This window comes from Rana temporaria, chromosome 1 (genome assembly GCF_905171775.1).
Source record: "Rana temporaria chromosome 1, aRanTem1.1, whole genome shotgun sequence".
NCBI lineage: Eukaryota > Metazoa > Chordata > Amphibia > Anura > Ranidae > Rana > Rana temporaria.
Genome location: NC_053489.1, coordinates 350121668 through 350144716, shown reverse-complemented (window position 1 = coordinate 350144716; position 23049 = coordinate 350121668). Strand labels below are relative to the sequence as shown.

The following is a 23049-nucleotide window of genomic DNA, read 5'->3' as shown; positions in this document are numbered from 1 at the left end:
CCCGATTTGTCTTGCGGCCCAATCAACAACATAAGACTTCCGCTGCACTAAAAGTGTAGCGCACGCCGGCGGGGACTCTTTTCATGCTGCCCCCCTGCAAAGTGCTGCCCTAGGCCTGGGCCTTGTTGGCCTAGGCCAAGATACAGCATTGATAACGCCTATAGGTTTTGACATGATGACATCAAGTTGAAATTTCTTCTGTTGAAAATCAATCATCAGCTCTGGATAATAGTAAACTACTAGCACACCAACGTTGAAATTGTGTTCAAATCAAATATCTTTATTTTACATGTTTTAGTTTTCAGTGACATCGGTTTAACTGTGCTTATAGCTGCATATAAAAGGTAATCATACTGTGCGAAATGGTTATAAGTAACAGTAGTTCCCAAAATATGTCATAGTAGCTATGAAAGCATTATCAGAATCCTGCTAAAATGAAAATGCCCTAACATTTGAGCATTCTCCAAGCCTTAAAATGCATTAACATCCCATCTCAACAATACAAAATTGTGTGCATAATCATGTACTTCTAGTAGGTGTCTGATTTCTTTATGTACAGTGCAGCATTACATGCGTCCTGGTTTGTGCTTTGTTCTCATTATAACTTCATTATAATGTGTTTTACGTTTTTTTTTTTTTTTTTTAAGGGGGGTCACCTTTATTTTTGGAATTCAATTAATACAACATAATAAAAAAAATTTTTTATTGTGCTTCTTTGCAATTATATTCCTGATAATATTTAATATAAAGGTCTGCAACCATTGAGGAATGCACCTTGCTGTATGTCAGAGGATCCAAAGGCAAAATTCCGCTTCTATGGTTACACATCAGTAACCAAAATATATTTACAATAATATATACATTTTTTTTTTATCTGGACCCATAAACACACATTTAAAACCACAAAATAAATTCCATGTTAAAAATAACTTACAGCCCTCAATAATCCAACAAATGTATATGTATACTCTACAAGTGGATTATCGTTTGTGATGTACTAACATACTATATATTAATTAGATTTAACATGGTTACAGCACACCTTTTTTAATAGACTGAATTAAAGTCTTGATCAGCACTCTGATGTGCATGCTACACCCCTTTTTTTCTGTATACGGGCATTGCAGCTGGTGCTCTTGATGAACAACAGTAAGTATACAGCAGAACAAGCCACATTTTCCTCCAAGCAATTTCTTTGTGATCCTATCTAGCACAAGTTCATTGACATTTCCATCATTTCTAGCGCAAACTCTGGGGGTAGAATTGTCCATAGACAAAGCACTGAGATCAGAGGAATAATAGATATAAAGTAAATACAAATACACTTTATGTGCAGGTAAGGTAAACATTAAATACAATATAAACAGAGGTCAAACATGTCAAAAATGAACCCAGAATGACAATGTTATTCATATCAAACTGATAATGTTTATATATCTATTTAAAAAATAAATGTAAGGAATTGGATTGATTCCCTTTAAAAGCAAATGAATGACTTTAGCGCTGCACTGAAATGTTTGATAAATGACCCTACTGATATTTCTATTATTTTACATAAAGGAATGAATGCGTTTATGCAGAGGACAGTAATAGGATTCTGAGTCAGCACCAAGGACAGCTCACATCACAGCAGCATATCAGCCTGACCTCTGTCCCTTTGTGTACAGCATGTGTGTCGTCTCTTCCTCGGGGATCGTTCTTTTCTTCCTAATTACCTGTGATCGCTTTCGTTTATCTGTGGTCCTCCATTTCCTTTCAGTTTTTTTTTCTTGTACGGCTTCCCATTAATCTTTTACTGTCTACAGTCATTGCCAAATATGATGATCATTTATAATCTGTTTGAGGAAATGCTTTCTTCCAATGTACATGTTGATAAAAGTAAGCACATATGGATTTTGCATCCAGTATATTCATTTATGCCATGCCAAATCATCATGCAGCCTACACATAGTTAGACTTCCATTTACTGATTCCCTCTTTAATTTTTTTATTATCTGTACTCTGTTCCTCTTCCCCTTTGCCTCTAAAACAGTAGACCCCAAATAATTTGTACTTTTTACTAGGAAATCCCAGGTTCCTCACGCCAGGCTCTGTACCTCCACACCTTGTCCGTGGGTTTACGATAGGGTAGCGGACACTGCCATCACCAAGCCACCCAGCTTCACACCTGTCCATAAGCTGCAGCTTCCAGGCAGCATACAGCTGGCCTACTTTGGCTACAGAGTCACCATTTTTTTCACAGGCCTTTGAGGCCTCAGGGAAGCTCATCTTGTGATATGTCTTCAGAAAGTAAACTTTACCTATGGAGAAAGATCTGTAATTAATCATTTTAAATGTTAGTATAACATATCTGAATTTCTTACAACTTTGTACAAAGGGATAACAATGGAAACAAGCTGTCGAAAAAAGAAAAAATCCATTTAATGGAATTGATTGTAAAGGTTTTTTTTTACTTTTTCAAATAACAAACATGTCTATACTTACCTGCTCTGTGCAATGGAATTGCACAAAGCGGCCGCAAACCCAGTGTTGCCAACCGTCAGTATTTTTACTGGCAGCCAGTAAAAAACAGGCAATTTTCTCCTGCCAGTAAAAGTAAAAGGTTGCCAGTAAAAAATATGGCTGTGATTTATGTACCTTTCGAGGTTCTTATTTTTATTCATTTTCCCTTCAGTTTTTTCACCTCATTTCCTTCATATGAGTTGGTATTGTAGCGCTGCACTCTTTTGAATTATATATTGCTTTTAAGTTTTTTAGTGCTGAACTTTTAGGCCGCGTACACATGATCGGTCCATCCGATGAGAACGGTCTGATGGACCATTTTCATCGGTTAACCGATGAAGCAGACTGATGGTCAGTTGTGCCTACACACCATTGGTTAAAAAAACGATCGTGTCAGAACGCGGTGACGTAAAACACAACAACGTGCTGAAAAAAACGAAGTTCAATGCTTCCAAGCATGCGTCGACTTGATTCTGAGCATGCGTGGATTTTTAACCGATGGTTGTGCCTACTAACGATCGTTTTTTTCTATCGGTTAGGAATCCATCGGTTAAATTTAAAACAAATTGTTTTGTTTTTTTAACCGATGGATAAATAACCGATAGCGCCCACACACGATCGGTTTGGACCGATGAAAACGGTCCATCAGACCATTCTCATCGGTTTAACCGATCGTGTGTACGCGGCCTTTGTGCTAGCTGCTTCATTTATTAATAAATTTTTTACTCAACACATGACACACAATTATTTTTTTTTCTCTTTAGCGCTGCGTCAGCCTTAGGGCTTTCTCCTCTTTTATTAGGAATGTGATTTGCCCCAAATTTATTTTACAGCAGGACAATGACGCCAAACATATGGCCAATGTCATTAAGAACTATCTTCAACGTAAAAAAGAACAAGAAGTCCTGGAAGTGATGGTTTGGCCCCCACAGAGCCATGATCTTAACATCATTGAGTCTGTCTGGGATTACATGAAGACACCCTACATTCACAAAAGATCTGTGATTAGTACTCCAAGATGTTTGGAACAGTCTACCTGCCAAGTTCCTTCAAAAACTATGTGCCAGTGTACCTAGAAAAATGTAAGCTGTTTTGAAAGAAAAGGGTGGTCACACAAAATATTGATTTGATTTGAATTTGGCCTCTAATTGTAATGCATAAATAAGGGTGCCTCCTTATATAATTCCTCAAAAAATGTAAAAAACAATGCAAACAATGAAGACTGATGATACTAAAACTCTGACATGCAAATGCAAACCAGCTGCCAACTCAAAGTGTGTATACACTAGGGATGAGCTTTGAGTTCGAGTCGAGTTGGCTGTTCGCTAGTTCGGCGAACAGAGAACAATTCGGGGTGTTTACGGCAAATTCGAAAAGCCACAGAACACCCTGTAAAAGTCTATGAGAGAATTCTAAAGTGCTAATTGTAAAGGTTAATTTTCAAGTTATTGTCCTAAAAAGTGTTTTCTGGACCTGGGTCCTGCCCCAGGAGACATGTATCAATGCAAAAAAACAGATGTTTTTCGGGAGCAGTGATTTTAATAATGCTTAAAGTGAAATAATAAAAGTGAAATATTCCTTTAAATTTCATATCTGGGGGGTGTCTAAAGTATGCTGGTAAAGTAGCGCATGTTTCCTGTGCTTAGAATTGTCCCTGCACAAAGTGTAATTTCTGAAGGAAAAAAAGTAATTTAAAACTACTAGCAGCTATTCATGAATTGTCGGTCCCGGAAATACAGAAAAAAGTAATTAAAAAAAACAACAGGGGTCCCCCCAGTCCATTACCAGGCCCTTTGGGTCTGGTATGAATATTAAGGGGAACCCCTGCCATTTTTTTTTAATTACTTTTATCTGTATTGCCGGGACCGGCAATTCATTAATAGCGGAAGTAGTTTTAAATTACTTTTTTTTGCAGGGAAAATTAAAAAAAAATATATAAAATGTGTGGGGTCCCCCGAAAATCCATACCAGACCCTTTATCCGAGCACGCAACCTGACAGGCCGCAGGAAAAGAGGGGGGATGAGACAGCGCCCCCCCCTGAACCGTAACAGGCCACATGCCCCCAACATGGGGAGGATGTCCCCATGTTGATGGGGACAAGGGCCTCATCCCCCACAACCCTTGCCCGGTGGTTGAGGGGGTCTGTGGGCAGGGGGCTTATCGGAATCTGGATAACCCCTTTAACAAAGGGGACCCCCAGATCCCACCCCCCCATGTGAATTCATAAGGGGTACATTGTACCCCTATCATTTCACAAAAAAAAAGAGTCAAATTGTCAAGAGTCAAAACCACACAGATACAGCTTTATAAGTCCTTTTTTTCATTGGATATTCCAACCGTGTGTGGGCCCCATCTGACTTTTTTCCTTTGGAGTTAAGAAATACAACATGTTTTAATTTTATTCCGATCTGAAATTCCGATCGTCTGTGTGGAACTCCAACGGAGAAAAAACTCACGCATGCTCAGAATCAAGTCGACGCATGCTTGGAAGCATAGAACTCGGCTTGTCGTAGTGTTTTACGTCACCGCGTTTTGGACGGTCAGAATTTGGTCTGACAGTGTGTATGCAAGACAGCTTGAACGGAATGCCGACAGAAAATTCCATCAAATTTTATCCCATCGGAAATTTCCGATCGTGTGTACAAGGCATAAGAGTCTGTTTCATAATTATGGAGATACTTTCCTCTATAGATCTACATTTTTTAATTTGTGTTTTTATTGAGTATTTTAATAGATGAGATTGTCATCATTGCTGCAACAAAAAAAAAATTTATATTGTCTAGTACTTTAAACATTGCTACAATCAACTAGCAACTAGTTCCTTTTCTTTATACAAATGTTTTGTTCCTTTCTCTTCTACTTTTATCTACTTACGCATTTTATTTTTCAAAGCTATGTTTTTTTAAACGCTGTAACAGAACATGTTTATATCCTTGCATATGTAAAAATCTTTCTAATTAATATACCAGCTTATTTTGGAAAGTGTGTTATATTTAGTTATACATTGTGGTAGCAGTTATGGAAAACAATAGACATTGGGGCAGATCCACAGAGATCTGCACCCGCGCAGCGTATCAGAGATACGCTACGCCACCGTAACTTACTTGTCCTTGGTTTGAATCCATAAAGATTTTGCGCCGTAAGTTACGGCGGCGTAGTCTATCTCTGGCGGCGTAACGGCGCGTAATTCAAATCGGCGATTAGGGGGCGTGTTTCATTTAAATGAAGCGCGTCCCCGCGCCGAATGAACTGCGCATGCGCCGTCCCTAAATTTCCCGCCGTGCATTGCGCTAAATGACGTCGCAAGGACGTAATTTTTTTTAACATAGACGTGAATTACGTCCATCTCGATTCACGGACGACTTACGCAAACAAAAAAAAAAATTCGAAATAAACGTGGGAACGACGGCCATACTTAACATGGCAGGTCTAACTATACGCCACGAAACAGCAGCTTTAACTATACGCCGGAAAAAGCCGACTAGAGACGACGTAAAAGAATGCGACGGCCGCTCGTACGTTCGTGGATTGTCGGAAATAGCTAATTTGCATACTCGACGCGGAAAACGACAGGAACGTCACCCAGCGGACGCCGAAGAATTGCATCTTAGATCCGAAGGCGTACGAAGACGTACGCCTGTCGGATCTAACCCAGATGCCGTCGTATCTTGTTTTGAGGATTTAAAACAACGATACGACGCAGGAAATTTGAAAGTACTCTCTCTGTGGATCTGCCCCATTGCCTATTATTAAACCTGTACAAGCTTTGGACATTCTGATTTTTCCTTATTTCCATAGAGGGCAGTCTAAAGATGTCAGATCTTGGTTTTGCTTTAAGTAGGTGTCCATAACTTTTTCTAGTTTCAACAAAAAATTGGAACAAATGTATTTACACCATTAACCCAGGAGTGCAAGCAACAGGCACATTTAGGACTCTAAGGCCTCGTACACACGACCGGATCTATCCGCTGGGATTGATCCGCGGATCAGTTCCAGCAGACAAGAATCCGTTCGTGTGTAGGCCCGAGCGGACATTTTTCGGCTAAGAAATTTATCCCCTGGTATCCATTCCAGCGGACTGATCCGGTCGTCTGTACAGACTCCCCGGATCAATCCGTCCGCTCCCCTCCATCGCATGCGTCGTAATGATTCGACGCATGCGTGGAAGTAATTACCTTCCAGCGTCGCGCACGTCGCCGCGTCATCATCGCGGCGACGGCTCGACACGTCACCGCGGATGGATTCCGCGCGGATTTCGATCTGATGGTGAGTACAGCCATCAGATCCAAATCCGCCAGAGGATTTATCCGCTGGGAACAGTTCGGCGGACCGTTTCCAGCGGATATCCTCTGGTGTGTACGGGGCCTAAAGGCCTGCCAACCCACTTACTGTTAGCAGTTAGTCTTGGAGAGTCAACTCCAACTACTGGTCTAGAAATGGAAATGTAATTGCTACATGGGGTCTGACAGCATACTCATGGGTCTAAATGTATGCAGCACAAATTCCATTCTCTATGTGCACAGTAGAAAAAAAGATGGTGACCTCCATCCATGGTGGTCAGTTCTATGCCTCCTAAGTAATAGGCAACACTAATTCACTAATTTGCTGCAATGCTACTTTCACACTGGTGGCTGGTTCTGCTGCACGGGCCACAGGAGGTGCTAGAATATTGTGTATATTTATGGCTGCCTACAGAAGGTTAGTATTCTTTATCAGCATGACAATCCCAAATATTTTAACACCATAATAAAATGGATAATCTCAAAGCCTATACAGGGATAAAAGTTGCAGTATCCCTGCTCTCATGCCTTACTTTGTCAGAAAAACATAGGATGATGAAATTTTCACTTAACGCAGACATAACTATTTTGCTGAGAGACCCACTATACCATTGAGATTGGATGTAAAACAGAAGGCATCATAACGCTCATCCTCCTTGTGCCGGTATCCATAGTTCCTTACTCCAGTAGGGGTCTCTTTTTTTCCACATTCTTCCCGTGGTTTGGAGATTGGGTATTGCACAGATCCATCTTGCAACCAACCAGCATTGCACCAGTCAAGGCCATTCAGCCAAGCTTCATGAAGCTGGTCATAAGAAGCAAGGATACCATCCTGCTGCTTGCAGGCCTGCTGAGCTTGATGAAAGTTCATGTGATATCGTCCTATGCGTGGATAATAAGGGAAGATCACTCCTAAATGGAACATAAAACATAAAAATTTGAAACAATAAATTTAGCATTTTTTTTATCATTAAAAAATTGAAAGTAGTTTAAAAAGGATGCAGCATGTGAGCTATTTTACCTTCTAAGTCAAGTTTGACTGTACCAGTGTCATCTTCTAACTCATTGGTTACTTCACACTCATATCTCCCATAATCTGCCAAGGTAATATTGCGGATGATCAGTGAGGCATCCCCTGGATCATGTTCTTGAAGGGAAACACGGTTCTTGTATGGGCCAAAGTCCCTCATTTCCTTTCCCAGAGCTACAAACACATCAGTGAAGGATGTAGGCTCATCAATCTTGGACCATTTTATGCGTATTGATACAGGCTCCTCTCCAGAATGCTCATAATGATAACGACAAGGGAGAATTATGGTGCCACCACGATGTGTGGTCACCATACCTGGTGCTGTTTGCACAATGACTTCACCAGTTTCATCCTCTGACCATAGGTGTTTCAGTTCATCAAAGGGAACATGGAAAGAAAAGAGAAAAACTCATGACTAAAACAAAATGGACTCAAGAAAGGATCAAATCAACATGTGTCATCCTAAATTCTTCCCATTGTCTTGTTTTTGGACGTACTTTCTTATAATCAGGCTATGCAGACCGAAACAGCATTCTTTATAATGTTTTGGGCTATCAAAAGTATCACATTAAAATCACTTAATGGTCTACTGTGTAAACATTGTATTTACCAACAAGTCATATCGCCTCTGTAGATTTCAACGGCTATGATGTTAGCCAGATGCATTGGCCAACTCATTGTAAGAAAGAGCAATATAGCACAACCATCATCATGTTACACGTGCACTGTTGTTTGTTTACCTTTAAATAATTTTGTCCCTTATTCAATCCTTAGCTAGGAAATGCTCTGTATAGCTAGTTCCAGCCTATTTTCAATGCGTCCTTAATTTCTGCTCTGAGCATATTGCTGAGGGCTAAAAACACTTTGATTTTATGACCTATCTGATGTTCATCTGGGAAGATCTGCCAACGTTTTTGATTAAAGCTTTCTGTGATCTGCAAGATGTCATTTAGATCGACTCACTGTCTTCCAACACTGCTGAGACTGTAAGTTGTAGCTATTTTACCACAAATAGATCATTTGTGAGATCACACTTGCAGTGCTTAGACTGTCATAAAAAAATCATTTAGCTCCAGTCAAAAAAAAATTATTTATTTATTTATTTAGCTCCAGTCAGTTCTGACCGTTTTGAAGGTTTTTCAACGTGGTCTTCCATTCTACAAGCTATTGCATGACATATCCATATTGCTCATCAATTTGCAACTTATGCCTCATACACACGATCGGTTTTCCCATCGGGAAAACTGCCATTTAAGATTTTGGCCTGGAAAACTGTCCGTGTGTATGCTCCATCGCAGTTTTCCTGACAGGAAAACCCCCCGGGAATTCCGGCAGGAAAAATGAGAACATGTTCTCTTTTTTCCCGCCGGGATTCCGAGCGGTTTTTAAGCCGGTGGCTTACCTATGGGGAAAACCTGCGGTGGAGCATACACACGGCCAGGTTTCCCGACCAAAGCTCTCATGGCAGTTTTCCTGCCGGGAAACCTGACCATGTGTAGGGGGGAAAAGCTACCGAGCAGGTTCTCGGTTTTCCCCTCTGACTTTTTACCGCCGGTGAAACCGATTGTGTGTACAAGGCATAACACTGAGAACCATTAAGAGTGTTGTGGATGGCACATCTGTGGACATCCCACTGTTAAGGAAAACATACAAGCATAAAAGGTCACTATTTGATGTGTTGAACATGAAGTGTACTCATAGGTGAGGTGATAGATATCATATTAAAGGGATTGAACCTTTCTAAGAATGTAGCGCCACCCCCAGAGGAGCCGCTGGTTAGAATTGGGATTGGCGTATTTAAGTTACCTCTATGTGGCGTCTAGGGGTGATGGTAGTGATGAGAGCAGTAATAGAATGTCCAGACCGTTGGTTGACTTTTTCAAATGCTTTATTTTCCTGGTCAAACAAGACCAACATGTCAACTTGAAGTAGACAGGATAGTTTGGTGAAGGAAGAGCAACTTCGCAGAATCAGGCTATGGATAGAGAAAGCAGTCCTGCCTTCTATAATTGTATTCATCGCCACTCCAGCCAGAGTGGGTAAAGTGCCCCTGGACAGGCCTCTCTCACAGGTCTGACAGCCAGGGCGCCACTTAGAACTTCTGAGAAGGAACAAGTCTCTGCCACAGACTTGACTCTAACTGAATTAGGATGTTGAGGTAAGACCTCTGCCACAGGACTAGTGTTTAAAAGTTTGAAAAGTAGAGCAAATCCTCCCAGTATGTCTTTTGGGGTCACCGACTGACAGCCTGAATGCAACCTGTCAGTGTCCGGTGCCCAGATCCCCGATGGTTCGTTCAAGCCCTATTGAATCACCTGCCTCCGGTTCTCCTCAGACCGATCCCCCACTGAACAGCACCCAGGGATCTTCTCAATAAGGATGGGAACCCAGTAAGTCACTGGGGTCCCCTGACAGCATCAGTCGCTCCGGGCTATGAGAGCCCAGAGCCAGGAACTCTGCGTAGGCCATAGTCGTGGGGCCCGTGATGTGTGCACACCCTAAAGGTGGGTGCCCCACATGGAACCAGGAACCCGCGAAGAACCCTGAACAGAAATACCCCTCCCAACAGTGGCGGCTGGTGCTCCATTTTTTTGGGGGGGCGCAAACAAAACCCCAACCAACCCCCCCCCCCCCCAATGTCACTCACAGACAATGTGACCTGCATTTAGACAGAGGGATAGATTGGATAGGACAGATAGATAGATAGATAGATAGATAGATAGATAGATAGATAGATAGATAGATAGATAGATAGATAGATAGATAATCAGACATATAATTAGATAGAGATAGATAGATAGATAGATAGATAGATAGATAGATAGATAGATAGATAGATAGATAGATAGATAGATAATCAGACATATAATTAGATAGAGATAGATAGATAGATATATAATCAGACAGATAATTAGATAGAGATAGATAGATAGATAGATAGATAATCAGACAGATAATTAGATAGAGATAGATAGATAGATAGATAATCAGACAGATAATTAGATAGATAGATAGATAGATAGATAGAGATAGAGATTGATTATCTATCTATCTCTATCTATCTATCTATCTATCTAATTATCTGTCTGATTATCTATCTATCTATCTCTATCTAATTATCTGTCTGATTATCTATCTATCTATCTATCTATCTCTATCTGACAGATAATTAGATAGAGATAGATAGAGAGATAGATAGATAGATAGATAGATAGATAGATAGATAGATAGATAGATAGATAATCAGACAGATAATTAGATAGATAGAGACAGAGAGAGAGAGACAGAGACAGAGGGACAGAGAGAGATAGATAGATAATCAGACAGATAATTAGATAGATAGATATATAGATAGATAGATAGATAATCAGACAGATAATAAGATAGATAGATAGATAGATAGATAGATAGATAGATAGATAGATAGATAGATAGATAGAGACAGAGACAGAGGGACAGAGAGAGATAGATAGATAATCAGACAGATAATTAGATAGATAGATATATATATAGATAGATAGATAGATAGATAATCAGACAGATAATAAGATAGATAGATAGATAGATAGATAGATAGATAGATAATCAGACATATAATTAGATAGAGATAGATAGATAGATAGATAGATAGATAGATAGATAGATAATCAGACAGATAATTAGATAGAGATAGATAGATAGATATATAATCAGACAGATAATTAGATAGATAGATAGATAGATAGATAGATAGAGATAGAGATTGATTATCTATCTATCTCTATCTATCTATCTATCTATCTATCTAATTATCTGTCTGATTATCTATCTATCTATCTATCTATCTATCTATCTATCTATCTATCTATCTCTATCTAATTATCTGTCTGATTATCTATCTATCTATCTATCTATCTCTATCTGACAGATAATTAGATAGAGATAGATAGAGAGATAGATAGATAGATAGATAGATAGATAGATAGATAGATAGATAATCAGACAGATAATTAGATAGATAGATAGAGACAGAGACAGAGACAGAGGGACAGAGAGAGATAGATAGATAATCAGACAGATAATTAGATAGATAGATATATAGATAGATAGATAGATAGATAATCAGACAGATAATAAGATAGATAGATAGATAGATAGATAGATAGATAGATAGATAGATAGATAGATAGATAGATAGATAGATAGATAGATATATAGATAGATAGATAGAGACAGAGGGACAGAGAGAGAGAGAGAGACAGATATAAGAGAGATATAAGAGACAGATATAAGAGACAGATATAAGAGACAGATATAAGAGACTTGTAAAGCATGGCTGTAGGTCGCAGAGCAGGGAGCCCTCCCTCACACACAGGAGATGTGTGTAATGAAGGCTCCAGCACAGATCGGGTGAAGCATGGCCCCCCCTCCACTCTCCATCACAAGCTGACAATACATCCAGCAAGGAAGTGTGGAAGGAGTGGACACTGGACAGACACTGGGTTAAAAGAATAAATAAAGAGTTTTAATAAGAATATTTTACTTACCTCCATGTCCTGGAGCCAGAGAACTGAAACTGAAAGTGACACAGCCACCCGCCCGGGAAAAGCACTGCTCATTTCCTAGCAGTGCAGAAGGAACCAATGTGAGGGGCTGGAGAGACACAGGACCGATGTGATTGGCTGGAGTGGCGTCCTGCACATAGCCACAGAGCTTAAAAAAAAACTTGCAAATGAAACGTCCTGCTGCAGCATTGGCAGGACGTTTCAATGATGCCTATTCCTTAATATCGCACTGTTCCCGGCGCCCAGAGCCCGCCCCGAACACTTTAAAGGACTTTTTTTTTCTTAAAGGGCCAAAAAAAAAAATTTTTTTTTTCATTTTTTTTTTTTTTTTTTTTTTTTTTTTCTTTTGTCAATGGCTTTGGGGTGGGGGGGGGCGGCGCCCAGGCGCCCCCTATGGACGGGCCGCCACTGCCTCCCAAGCATGCCCCGCGAGGGGAAAACTCCTCAATTGGCTGCTGGGAAGAAGCGGCTCTGCCCGGACCCCTCTGGCGCCACCTTCCGTCCAGAGATGAAACTGCATCTCTGGAGGACATACTGACCCACAGGACAATCCAGAATTGGCGACAGGCAAATTTAACAAATCAAATGAATGAGAGCAACATATCTCTCTCATTCCCCCACTAAATTTAAAATAGCACCTGTACGAAAAGTACACAGGCGCTACAAGGATATTCTGCTCAACAAATTATTTTGTGTTGAAGGTCGTATAGGGAAGTCCAATCTGTTCCAATCTGTCCAATCTGTTCAGTGAGAAACAGAATCCCCATTGTTCCAGGTCGACATCACATCACTGCTCTGATGATTTGACATCACCACAAGCAAGTTCTGTACCAAGTACTAAGGAGCAGTGGGGTTTTGGATTTTTGGGATGAAAAGATAAATATCCTCCATCCTTCACAAATGTGTCCAGTGTTAAAAACTGTGAGGAAGGCACAACATGAAATGGCAGAGCTCCCAACAGATTAGGCACATAACTGCCCTTCAATAATGCTAGATGATAGTGGAAACAGGTTCAGCACCTTGCCAATGTTTTCTGAAGTGGAAGAAGGAGTACATTTTTAACCTTCAAGGTCACGGCAAATGAAAAACTAGCAAACCCAACCTACAGGTTAGTGGCATAGTGAAAGAGAAAGTTAACCACTGAAACCATTGGCCTATGGGTCTCAAATGTTATGTGCAGTATGGCTAGTTGGCTACCCCATGGACATATACACTAAATTACCAAAAGTTTAGGGGCACCTGCCTTTACACGCACATGAACTTTAATGGCATCCCAGTCTTAGTTCGTAGGGTTCAATATTGAGCTAGCCCACCCTTTGCAGCTATCCCAAAGGTATTCTATTGGGTTAAGGATAGGACTCTGTGCAGACCAGTCAAGTTCCTCCACCCCAAACTCGTTCATCCAAGTCTTAATGGACTTTGCTTTGGGAACTAGTCCAAATAATTGGGATTATGGTGTGGGGTTGTTTTTCAGGGATTGGGCTTGGCCCTTTAGTTCCAGTGAAGGGAACTCTTAAGGCGTCAATATACCAAGACATTTTGGACAATTTCATGCTCCCAACTTTGTAGAAACAGTTTTGGGATGGCCCCTTCCTGTTCCAAAATGACTGTGCACCAGTGCACCAACAAGGTCCATGAAGACATGGATGAGCAAGTTTCAGGTGGAGGAATTTGACTGACCTCAACCCGATTGAACATTTTTTGGATAAATTAGAGCGGAGACTGCGAGTCAGGCCTTCTCGTCCACATCAGTGCCTGACCTCAGAAATGAACTTCTGGAACATTGGTCAGACATTCCCACAGACACACTCTCAAAGCCTTCCCAGAAGAGTTGAAGCTGTTATAGCTGCAAAGGGTGGGCCAACTCTATATTGAACCCTACGGACTAAGACTGGGATGTCATTAAAGTTCAGGTGTGTGTGTAAAGGCAGTCCCAATACTTTTGGTAATATAGGGTATAATTACAAAGTTTGCATAGATATAAGTCCTTCAACTCCAGTTTCATATGCTGTGCCATATATTCTTACAACTGATTACATTTTGGTGAACGCCATTTACTCACCAGTAACATGAACAATTTTTCTTTGACCTCTGTCACTGTCAGCACAAAGCACTGAATGTAGCAGCATAACCATAGAAAGAACACAGAGCATTGATGAGTGTGAGAGGCATCCACCACACATCTGATGGGAGGAAAAAGTACAATAGGGGAGATTAAAGGTTAAACAAAACAAAATAATGTGATAATCGTGTGTACTTCTGTGCTACCTCTAAACTCTGTAGGTGAATATAGTGCAATGTAAGTCAGCAGCTACTCTCCCCCTCGCTACTTGCTACTCACCCCCTCCTCTCCTCGGCTCCAAATGCGGCATGTCAGGGGGTCCCCAACACTTAAAGCGGAAGTTCCATTTTTGGGTGGATCTCTGCTTTAAATAATACATTTTAGGGTGCTGCTCACATACATATGCGTTCCTGTAAGTAAGCTATATAGTCATTAATAATTATGTGGCGCACCCTCTGTGACTAAGTGATCAATAATTACCTCCAATATTAAATAAACATATATGCAAACTGTACAATTAAGTTATAAAGTGAAAAATCCGTTATATATAAAAAAAACTCCCACATCCAGATTAAATTACTCGATCCTCCATATGATGGTATAAGTCCAAAAAACATGTGTAAAGCCTCGTACACAAGCGCGGATTTCTCGGAAAGAAAGCTGCTGGGAGAGCTTTTTGCCAAGAAAACCGTGCGTGTGTAGGGTTTCTCGTCGGGAAAACTGGCCAGAATCTCGACGAGGAAAATAGAGAACCTGCTCTCTATTTTCCTCGTTGGGATTCTCCTGCCGAGAAACCCGAGAGTGTCTATACTTACCTGCCTCCATGGATACGAGCGCATGCTCAAAATGACTTTGTTGCATGCGCGGTAGCTTCCAAGGGCAGTGTAGGGTGTAGCAAGATGGCGGCGACGGCGGTTCTTTTGAATTGAGTGTGTGTACACTCAGCCGGCAAGAGATTCTTGTCAAGAATCTCGTCCGGAAAAACTAGCCCGTGTGTACAGGGCTTAACACCAATATGGATCAAAGTCTAGTCCCAGAGTGCTGTGTCCACATATAATCTTCCTTCAATGCGTGCTCAAACAATTGTGTCACACCTTCATGCAAGTAAATCCCACCAATTACATTCCAACGCACTCACCTTATAGCATGGACCTAGGAAGGTACGTTGTTAGGTCTAATGCACGTTTACTCTCTAGGGGTATGAATATGATAATCTCCCTTTTCCTCCATCAAGTTCCCTAAGGAAGTCAGGAGGGCAGTTATGTACAAGTGGGAGGAGCCAGGTGACGCGAAAACGCTGAGTGTTTGGATTGTGGCTATGTGGACACAGCACTCTGGGACTAGACTTTAATACATAGTGGCACCACAGTGGCCGCGCATAATTATTAATGACTTATAAACAAAACTAAAATCTATTGGTACAAGTGAACTGTGCAGAACAACAGTACACAAAACTACTATAAATACTGTAGATCTTTTATTCCCTTATTTTTAAAGGGAGCCTTTCTTCAGAGAAACATGAAGGGTGCCACTGGTGACTTTTTTTTTTTTTTTTTTTAACAGAAGAAATGTTTATTGAAATAAAACATCAGTTTACATGTGAATAACGTTACATAGTACAAGTGATCAATGTGTTTCATTCAGTGGTGCCAACCTACCAGATTGAAATTTACTGGCACGACACCCAAAATTTACTGGCACCGCCAAGTTTTTTCTGGCATTTCACAAAAGTTACAAAATTTTATTTTTAGGTGCAAATTTCAGTGTTTAGTCTACAAACAAGTACGCTAGGCAAATAAGGTTTAAGGTAGATATTATGGTAAAAAAAAATACATATTTTTGTTATTTTCGACATAATAAGGGCAAATTATTTAGTCCAATCACCTCCTGCCTCCATCACCTGCCACCATCGCCCCCTGCCACCAATGCCCCCTACCTCTAACACCCCCCTCCGCCACCATCCCCCTCTGCCATCCACAACACCTGCTCCATCCCCCTCTGCCTCCATCCCCATCTCCCACCAGCACCACCTGCTCCATCCCCCTATGCCACCTTCCCTCTCTGTCACCAGCACCACCTGCTCCATCCCCCTCTGCCAGACTGCCACCATCTCCCTCCGCCTCCATCCCCCTCTGCCACCAGCACCACCTGCTCCTTCCCCTCTGCCATCATCCCCCTCTGCCACCAGCACCACCTGCCCCATCCCCCTCTGCCAGACTGCCAAAATCCCCCTCTGCCACCAGCACCACCTGCTTCATCCCCCTCTGCCTCCATCCCCATCTGCCACCAGCACCACCTGCTCTATCCCCTTTTGCCAAACAACCCCCTCTGCCACCAGCACCACCTGCTCCATCACTTGCTCCATCCCCCTCTGCCAGACTGCCACAATCCCCCTCTGCCATCAGCACCACCTGCTCCATCCCCCTCTGCCTCCATCCCCATCTGCCACCAGCACCACCTGCTCTATCCCCCTCTGCCTCCATAACCATCTGCCACCAGCACCACCTGCTCCATCCCCCTCTGCCACCATCCCCCTCTGTCACCAGCACTACCTGCTCCATCCCCCTCTGCCAGACTGCCACCACCCCCCTCTGTCAGACTGCCACCATCCCCCTCTGCCTTCATCCCCCTCTGCCACCAACAACACCTGCTCCATCCCCCCCTGCCACCATCACCTGCTGTCACCGTCGGCTGGCCTGACGCTCCATCCCCAACTCCCTCTGGTCCTATGGACTTTGGAATCTGGATTGCCTGGTCTTGTATGCAGGGCTCCTCCATTCAGCTGCGTGCTGCTCAGCCTCTGCTCCAAGTCCTGCTGCTCCAGTGCTCCTGGACTGGTTAGTGTTACAAATTTAAATGCTGGCGCGCCTGGCGGGATGTGCTAATGCATCACTCACCTCGCCAGTAAAGCACACCAGTGCCGCAAAGCCTTTGAGATCCGCCCCCCACGCCAGCTAAATACAGGATCTGCTCAGCAAGCTCTGGAACTGCGCGGGCTGCCCGTAAAAATACGGGCGGTTGGCAACACTGGTTTAATTTAATATGACTTGGTTAGAGTCCAGGAACAACCTTAGCAGTGCGGAGCCTTTCAACAAAGTGTGGGGCTAGTGTAATTGGGACCAGGAACTGTGCCCGGATTGCGTGCCGAAGTTGTAGGAATCTAAAATACATCCATGGGGAAAGCAGGAATTTATTCTTCATTTCACCGAAGGAGAGCAAGCGCCCTTCAGGCATTATATCCCAGAGGGTCTTTACCCCGTGTCTAGCTCACACTGGTGACTTTTACTTATGAAAATATTAGTTGCCTGGCTGTGCTGCTGCCCTCTTGCTTTGGTACATTGAGTCACAGAGAGGGGACACAGACAATTGTACAAATAAGGACTTTCATTACCTACCTACATACATTTTCCAAGTCAGTTAGGCAGACAGTATTGAAGCCAATAGGTCTGCATAACATTCAGTTGACTAGCATTTCAAATAAAGTCTACAGTGGCAGATCCCATGTTTCTCTTCTGACAGGTAATGCCTGTAGTAGCAATTACTTTAAGTAGTAATGCCCTTATAATGCAATATACCATAACCACACATTAGTGTTTTCCATTCCCATGAACTGTAATTTAGATATACCAGAGATGTCACTCGTATACACTCCAGATATGAAAGTAGGGCTATCACTGCTGAAAAATATAGCTGATACATGGAAAGATAAGTGATATTTCTTCTACAATGACAAGGTAAAAAATAGAGATGAAAAATGTAAGCTTAGTGTGAAGCGGTGATATCAGTTTTGTGAAACATAGCTTATATTTGAAAACCAGCAATACACTCTGAAATATAGCTTATGCTGTGTATAAAGTCCCGTTATATCACTTCTGTGAAAAATAGCTTATATATGAAGAACAGTGATATCATTTTTAAAGTATAGTTTATATTTAAAGAGCTTGATGTCATACTTCTGAAATCTAGCTTATATATGAAGAATGGTATAACGGTATCACTTTTGTAAAATATATAGCTTATATATGAAAAGCAGTGTTTATATGTGAATACAGGGTGAGGATGTCAGTATGTATGATGGGAGGTGTAAATTATTTATATATGAAGAGCAGTGATGCAAATTTTTGTAAAATATAGCTTACATATGAAGAGAGATTGGTAAGGTCAATTCTGTGAAATATAATTTCCATATGAAGGGTAGTGATATTATTCTTGAAAGAGATAACTTATAAATGACAAGAGGTGATATCAATCTTGTGAAATATAACTTACATATGAAGACTGGTGATGTCACTCTTGTGAAATATAACTTATATATTAAGACTGGTGACGTCACTCTTGTGAAATATAACTTAGGTTCTGTATACACGTCCGAGGAACTCGACGGCCAAAACACATCGTTTTGCTCGTCGAGTTCTGTGTGAAGCCGCCGAGGATCTCGACGAGCCAACTTTCCTCATTGAACAACGAGGAAATAGAGAACATGTTCTCTATTTGGCTCGACGAGGAACTCGTCGGCTTCCTCGGCCGAAAGTGTACACACGCCGGGTTTCTCGGCAGAATTCAGCTCCGATCGAGTTTCTGGCTGAATTCTGCCGAGAAACTCGGTCGTGTGTACGGGGCCTTACATATAAAGACTGGTGACGTCACTCTTGTGAAATATAACTTACATATGAAGACTGGTGACGTCACTCTTGTGAAATATAACTTACATATGAAGACTGGTGACGTCACTCTTGTGAAATATAACTTACATATGAAGACTGGTGATGTCACTCTTGTGAAATATAACTTACATATGAAGACTGGTGATGTCACTCTTGTGAAGGGTAGTGAAGTGATATTATTCTTGAAAGAGATAACTTATAAATGACAGGAGGTGATATCAATCTTGTGAAATATAACTTACATATGAAGACTGGTGATGTCACTCTTGTGAAATATAACTTGCATATGAAGCCTGGTGATGTCACTCTTGTGAAATATAACTTACATATGAAGACTGGTGACGTCACTCTTGTGAAATATAACTTATATATAAAGACTGGTGATGTCACTCTTGTGAAATATAACTTATATATGAAGCCTGGTGGTGTCACTCTTGTGAAATATAACTTACATATGAAGACTGGTGATGTCACTCTTGTGTAATATAACTTACATATGAAGAGTGGTGATGTCACTCTTGTGAAATATAACTTATGTATGAAGACTGGTGATGTCACTCTTTAGAAATATAACTTATATATGTCACTCTTGTAAAATATAACTTATATATGAAGACTGGTGATGTCACTCTTGTGAAATATAACTTATATATGAAGACTGGTGATGTCACTCTTGTGAAATATAACTTATATATGAAGACTGGTGTAGTCACTCTTGTGTAATATAACTTATGTATGATGAAGAGTGGTGATGTCACTCTTGTGTAATATAACATATATGATGAAGAGTGGTGACGTCACTCTTGTGAAATATAACATATATGAAGACTGGTGACGTCACTCTTGTGAAATATAACTTATATATGAAGAGTGGTGATGTCACTCTTGTGAAATATAATTTCTATATCAAGAATGGTGATGCCACTCCTGTGATATATAACTTATGTATGAAGAGCGGTGATGTCACTCTTTTGAAATGTATAAGTTATATTTCACAAGAGTGACATCACCGCTCTTCTTATATAACTTATATATATGAAAAGTGGTGATGTCACTCTTGTGAAAAATAATTTATATATGAAGAATGGTGATGCCACTCTTGTGAAATATAACTTATATGAAGAGTGGTGAGGTCACTCTTGTGTAATATAACTTATGTATGATGAAGAGTGGTGATGTTACTCTTGTAAAATATAACTTATATATGAAGAGTGTTGATGTCATTCTTGTGTAATATACTGTAACTTATGTATGAAAAACAGTTATATCAGCCTTGTGAAATATAACTTAAATATGAAGAGTAGTGATGTCACTCTTGTGAAATATTATTTATATATGAAGAGAGATGATCTCACTTTTGTGAAATACAATTTATATAAGAAAAACAGTGATGTCACTCTTGTGTAATATAATTTATATATGAAGTGTGGTGATGTTACTCTTGTAAAAAAAAGCTTATATATATGAGGAGAGGTAATATCATACTTGTGAAATATTGTTTTCTATATAAAAAGTGATAATGTTACAAATATTGAATCTAACTATATGAAGAGAGGTGATGTAACTATTGTAAAATATTATTTATATATGAAGATTTTGGATATCACTATTGTGAAATGTTTATTAATGAAGAGCAGGGGTGTGATATACAGGTATAGCCTATATTTAAAGAGTGGCGATGCTTGAAAAGGAGAGATGTCATTATTTAAATATGCCAGTACAGCTGTTCCACAATATTTTAAATAGGAAGGATATTTTATGCCATCTCAGTGATTTCTCCAATACCTATTAAAACATTTGAATAAAACCTCAATTTATTTTATACAGACATGAATCCCTCCTGTGACCTCTAATATGCTTATATTTGATTCTACTGAGGAGTTATTATTTAGTTAGTTAGTATTTCTTAATAATGTGCATATAAAGAGGGAAATAAAGAGGAAAGCAATTAAAGAATGCAATGCAATCATGACCAACTTTATAGGGCAACGTAAAGCAGCAAAGTTGAAAAGTGCCCAAACTATACTGACAGTCAGGCGACACTGCAGAACCAGGTCAAAGCTTACGTAATGTGTCAGGTAACCGATACAGCACTATATTTACCACAATAACCCTGACAACATTTATAGAATGTCATCACACTATAGTGCATGCCTAAGCACTTGCTATTTCCCTTATTAACCCCTAGAAGGGAACAGAAAATAAAAGTTACACATTGCCATTATGTTGCAAAAAGTAAGATTAAGAAGAGAAAAAGACCTGCAGAAATTAAGAAAACAATGGAACATAGTGGGATGCAGATGCAGAAAGGTCTAGAGTGGCTGTAGTAATTATTATTAATAAAAATTACCTTTATAATGTAATGAACACAAGGACTGTCCCAGGTATATTTCAGTTGGTCCCAGCATCAAGCACAGCGATAACTGCACCAAAATACCAAGACACCCCCTCCTCCTCTTTTGCAGATCCTGTTCAGGGATGGAGGGGGGGAGAGACAGGGAGCAGGCAGCTCCATGTCCCACAGCTTCCTACTGCAGTACTATACAGCTGACATCCTGCATTGCAAGACTGCAGGGGCACACTGCACCAAGCTGCCCTGGTTGTAGCACAGACCTCCTAAAAGTACAACTAGAGCCATTGTGATTAGAGGCCAGGGAGCTAATTTTAAAAATGAACTGCTAATATCGGTCACCGGTATACAGTGAAAAGTTTCATCACCTTTTTAGCAGAACAATTCATTATTTTAGGGACATTGCATACAATGTTGAAGGGCACCAAGAAGTACAATGAACGGACTTGCTCCAGTGGGCTAACATATCAAAGGTATGTACATTAGGACGAATAACGACAGAGTTTAGTAGAAATCTGTACTGAACATAGGCATGTGCAGGGGGTGTGCCTAATTCCCCCTACTGCTTGAGCTTCCCCCATGTTGCACCCTCCCACCACAGTGCTGCTGGCTTCCCTCCTCTCCTCTCCTCTCCTGGAGGCCGATGCAGGGGGTGTTTTAGGATGGAAAGTGGCGAAAGGGGCTAATCAATACATAATTTATCAGCCACTTTCTTTTCTAAATGAACAAAGTGAACACACTCACAAACTGTGTTTACTAGGCTTCAATTTGTGAATGAACAGGAAGATGCTCAGCACAGAGCACCTCCCATTCTTTCACTGTGCAGTGCAGCTGAGGCTGCAGAGAAAGGCATGTGTGTTTGAGCTTTGGGGTGTACACATTAATACAATAGGCTGTGAACACCCATGGTACTGAAACGCTAGTTTTTGGTTGTCTCTTGGTTCCACGCTACAGCTACAAACCCAGAATAAGCATGTAGCAAGTCAGGATGTGCAAACCTCTTCCAGTTGAATGGCACGCCACTGGATTAGCATACCAGTTACTAGTAATCTTTTAAAAGAAGATAACTTGTGATTTACAAATGTAAGTGCTTTTTATCCCAGAAAACAAATCATATGCATTTCAGTTAACTGGAAGTCTAGACACATTTTTTCCCCCAGTTTTGTATATAGTCTGGATGGGTTAGAACCTTGGTAGGTTTTTTGCTTATGTGTCTTCACTGGGGATATTTATTTATTTTTGCCCCCTCAAATGCAGCCAGTTTGCCCCCTCAAATACAGCCAGTTTCCCCATAAAATGCAGCCAGTTTACCCCCTCAAATACAGCCAGTTTGCCCCCTCAAATACAGCCATTTTCCCCCTCAAATGCAGCCAGTTTGCCCCCTCAAATACAGCCAGTTTCCCCATAAAATGCAGCCAGTTTGCCCCCTCAAATACAGCCAGTTTCCCTATCAAATGCAGCCAGTTTGCCCCCTCAAATACAGCCAGTTTCCCCATAAAATGCAGCCAGTTTACCCCCTCAAATACAGCCAGTTTGCCCCCTCAAATACAGCCATTTTCCCCCTCAAATGCAGCCAGTTTGCCCCCTCAAATACAGCCAGTTTCCCCATAAAATGC

The 23049-nt window shown here is 40.9% G+C and overlaps 1 protein-coding gene across 1 annotated transcript; it reads right to left on the bottom strand.

Annotated features, from left to right (window-relative positions):
• Window positions 1–259: 259 nt before the first annotated feature.
• On the bottom strand, window positions 260–21680 carry HAPLN4 (hyaluronan and proteoglycan link protein 4). Its single transcript, XM_040320652.1, has 5 exons — window positions 21434–21680; window positions 14420–14540; window positions 7805–8167; window positions 7393–7695; window positions 260–2300 (listed from the first exon to the last, which is right to left on the bottom strand). The coding sequence occupies exons 2-5, from the start codon at window positions 14538–14540 to the stop codon at window positions 1942–1944; spliced, it is 1146 nt and encodes a 381-aa protein (XP_040176586.1). The 5' UTR covers window positions 21434–21680; the 3' UTR covers window positions 260–1941.
• Window positions 21681–23049: the final 1369 nt, after the last annotated feature.

Bases quoted from the DNA above. Each gene is read 5' to 3' on its own strand.
- HAPLN4 (XM_040320652.1), bottom strand. From the start codon at position 14,540: ATGTGTGGTGGATGCCTCTCACACTCATCAATGCTCTGTGTTCTTTCT. The intron at 7,696-7,804 runs GTAAAATAGCTC...TGTTCCATTTAG, and splicing joins AGTCAAACTTGACTTAGAAG to GAGTGATCTTCCCTTATTAT. The intron at 2,301-7,392 runs GTATAGTGGGTC...CTTTCTCCATAG, and splicing joins TTTTACATCCAATCTCAATG to GTAAAGTTTACTTTCTGAAG.